Consider the following 3,460-nt stretch of genomic DNA (forward strand, 5'->3'; position numbering starts at 1 on the left):
AATAACATGCACAAATATGCTATTAAAAACTTGGTGGGAGAAGGATCTTTTGGAAAAGTCTATAAAGCTATCAGCAAGGATAATGACGCTACAGTAGCTCTGAAAATAATAAGCAAGGTAAATACAATAGTTTTGTTTACGCATTTTACTATGCAAATTTAAATAATTCCAGCGCGGGAGATCATCTCGAGAATTGAAGGGTCTTCGTGGAGAATGTGAAATTCAGCGGAATCTACAGCATCCAAATATTATACGCATGTTGGATTCATTCGAAACCGAAAATGAAATCATTGCAGTTACGGAATTTGCTGGTACTGATCTTCACAGTTTGCTCAGACATGGTTCATTAGGTGAATTGGAAACACAGAAAATTACATATGACCTTGTGTCTGCTCTTTATTACTTGCATTCTCATCGGATACTGCACAGAGATTTAAAACCTCAAAATATTTTGCTGGACAATGCTAAGACAGCTAAATTATGTGATTTCGGATTTGCGCGGAATATGACTATGGGAACACACGTTTTAACTTCCATTAAAGGAACGCCTCTCTATATGGCACCAGAGCTGCTGGAAGCAAAACCTTATGATCATCACGCAGATCTATGGTCGTTAGGTTGTATAATATATGAAATGCTAGCCGGCGAACCTCCATTTAGTTCCACATCTATGATTCATTTAGTTCGTTTGATTCGGAATCAATATATCAAGTGGCCAAGCTTCCTAACTGTAAATTGTATTTCGTTCGTGCAAGGCTTATTAGAAACGGACCCTGCTAATCGAATGTCGTGGGTTAAAATTATTAATCATCCATTTGTTAAAGGTCATATTGTCATTTTGAAGGAGGATATTCCTGAGTCTCCATTTACAAACCCACTAACAATTTCACAGACTGACGAGAAAAGAAAGCAAACCAATCGCATTATTTTTGGAGAAAAGTATGACTCTGCTGTTTTGCAAAATCAACATTGTTCTAAAGCATTGAAGCATCCAAACGAAGAAGACCTTGCTTCTTCTAAAGACAGTTTAAACGTGATTTTGCAAAGTGACATTGAATATGCTGAAACAGATATTGAGGATTCTGCGACAGGCTTAATGCATCATATGCCTGCTTTACAAGAAAGCAATAAAATCAAAAGATACACTGAATCGAGAAGATCAGATTTGGATTGCTGTTTAGTGGAATATCATCACTGTCTTGGCGAAAACGTCGAGTATTTGCAGGGAAATCCAAACCTGGTCCTGAATAATTACAATGACAATTTTCCCCTGGTAAATAAGACTGATCAAAAACCTTTTTCCCCTAACGAGCTGGAAAATCGACTAAAAAGTATAAACCTTGAAGCTCAATCAATGTGGCTAAAATCGCATGTGCTAGAACGGAGAAAACTTAGTCAAAACATCGACAATTTTTCATTGCGGTTAGAATTAGAAAGGAAATCGCAAAGCGTCGAAAAAAAATCAAGCACTGACCTTCCAGAAAATAAAGGAAAAATCGAAAAGATAACTCCAACGTTATTGCCTGGTTGGGACTCTTGCGACGAATCGCAAAACCCTCCAATAGAGAACGAAGAATGGTTAGTATTCCTGCAAAAATCTATGCAGGAAATTATTGATGGTGAGCTTGATTCTCTCAAACAGCAAAATTTCGTCAGTATAATTGTTGCACCACTGAGAAACTGTCGTGCAAGTGCAAAAGTAATAGAAAATGTCGCATATTTGCTTGGTTTGCCACTAGCAATTGACGCTCCGCCGGCGATAATCCACGGTATATTGAGCGTCTATTCGGAGCTTAAATTGGTACCTAACCTTGTTTATGCATCCAAGCTGTTGTGCACTAAAGGTTTGAATTCGTCAAATAGCGAAAGTCAGTCGTCTATTACACCTGTAAATCAAGATACTCGGTCGGAAAATTCTTTATGGCAATTTACTTCTTTGGACAACGAAAAAGTGAAGACTTTAACTGCTCTATATGAATTGATATGTTTCCTAGTTCACTCTGGTGAAATATTTTTGAATCAGTTTTGCGATGCCATTGAAATTTTGGGTGTCAAAATACTTTTCGTGAGTTTCATTAATGCAGCCAGAATCAACGAGAGCTACGTGCGATTGAGTTGTTCAATATTAGCCGTACTGAATTGTGCCTTGCGAGAGTTGCCAGAAAATGCAGATATCATAGAGCAGATCGTTTTCCATGAAAAAGTCAGTCTCCTTCATTTGTTAAACCATCGTGACTCGATTTTACGGTAAGTGTGCTTTGATAGATATAACGAAAATATGTTATCAAGTATTTTGCAGGCACAGAACGTGTATGTTATTACGAATTTTGGCGAGGTTCTCTTGTTTAGCGTTACAGAAGCATTGGACTAAAGAGATTAAAGAGTCTCTTGAATTGCTTTTAGAAGATCATAATCAACAAGTGAAAACGGTGATAAATGCTCATTTACAATATCTTTCATTTTTATATTTTCTTCATGTACAATTTTAGGAAGCAAAATGTGCACTGGATGAATTTAAATATCTCTCATTCATTGCTGCTGAGACTGCCTATTGAGGGTTAATAATACGCACAAAGCAAAGTCTTGTAGCTACATTCCGTTTTCGGAACTTAGTTAGTGTACAAGAAAATTGCGGAATTAGTGCTACGAGTCTATTGACTAATAATCTCGAGATTGAAACATACGATGATTGTATTGTTAGACCAGCATACTGCCTCGATGTCAACTGGGAGATTATAATGGTTACAATTAGTTTATAATACACACAGAACTAGATTTTTGTAAATATTATAACAGTAAATACAAATTCTTATAAAGAAAGCAATTTCCAATATTTCAGGCATTGGCCTAGCGCAGTCGGGAGCGTTTTAACAAGCTACATTATATTAGCGTTCAGAATTTGAACAAAAGATCACGTTGAAATTTGCATAATAAAATGAATGACAAAATACGTAAAATATAGGCCCTATTATGTAAGTCTAGTCGAGAGTCACTTTGCTCGACTGGTCGACTTTTGCTATTATATATGTCACACACAACACGGTTTTGTCTTGCGCAAGCTAGTGATTCTACTGTCAGTAAATGACGCCTGAGCCTTTTTGTTTTGGTCCTGTATTGAGCCGCTATGCTGTCCGTTGTCCCCGATGTGAAGTACTAGACGTGTGGAACAACGTACCATTTGTTTGTGTTAGCAGCGCAAATAATGTAAACAGAAAGGGTGACATCAATCTCGCACTATTCTTCTACGGGCATAAAAAAAAGCTTAAACATTGTGCCGTCACACACCTATACTTTTTAGCATATTGCGAACACAAACGTGCCGCGTTTACCGTACCTTAGTAATAGTGTACATATCGTTGTCCCCGCACTTGACAGTGACTGAGTCGAGTCGAGTTGCTCGACATGATTTACATAGTTTCTGAAACGAACAATTCGTTAAAATTTGGTTCAAATCTTAGAT

At 37.3% G+C, this 3,460-nt stretch overlaps 1 protein-coding gene across 1 annotated transcript; it reads left to right on the forward strand.

The window, feature by feature from the left end:
* Positions 1 to 2,726, forward strand: LOC128741696 (serine/threonine-protein kinase fused). The gene is made up of 4 exons (XM_053837678.1): positions 1 to 117; positions 173 to 2,247; positions 2,300 to 2,429; positions 2,490 to 2,726. The coding sequence occupies exons 1-4, from the start codon at positions 7 to 9 to the stop codon at positions 2,553 to 2,555; spliced, it is 2,382 nt and encodes a 793-aa protein (XP_053693653.1). The 5' UTR covers positions 1 to 6; the 3' UTR covers positions 2,556 to 2,726.
* Positions 2,727 to 3,460: the final 734 nt, after the last annotated feature.

The sequence above is a fragment of the Sabethes cyaneus genome, chromosome 1, assembly GCF_943734655.1.
Source record: "Sabethes cyaneus chromosome 1, idSabCyanKW18_F2, whole genome shotgun sequence".
In the NCBI taxonomy this organism is placed as follows: Eukaryota; Metazoa; Arthropoda; class Insecta; order Diptera; family Culicidae; genus Sabethes; species Sabethes cyaneus.

Bases quoted from the DNA above. Each gene is read 5' to 3' on its own strand.
- LOC128741696 (XM_053837678.1), top strand. From the start codon at position 7: ATGCACAAATATGCTATTAAAAACTTGGTGGGAGAAGGATCTTTTGGA. The intron at 118-172 runs GTAAATACAATA...AAATAATTCCAG, and splicing joins CTCTGAAAATAATAAGCAAG to CGCGGGAGATCATCTCGAGA. The intron at 2,248-2,299 runs GTAAGTGTGCTT...AGTATTTTGCAG, and splicing joins CATCGTGACTCGATTTTACG to GCACAGAACGTGTATGTTAT.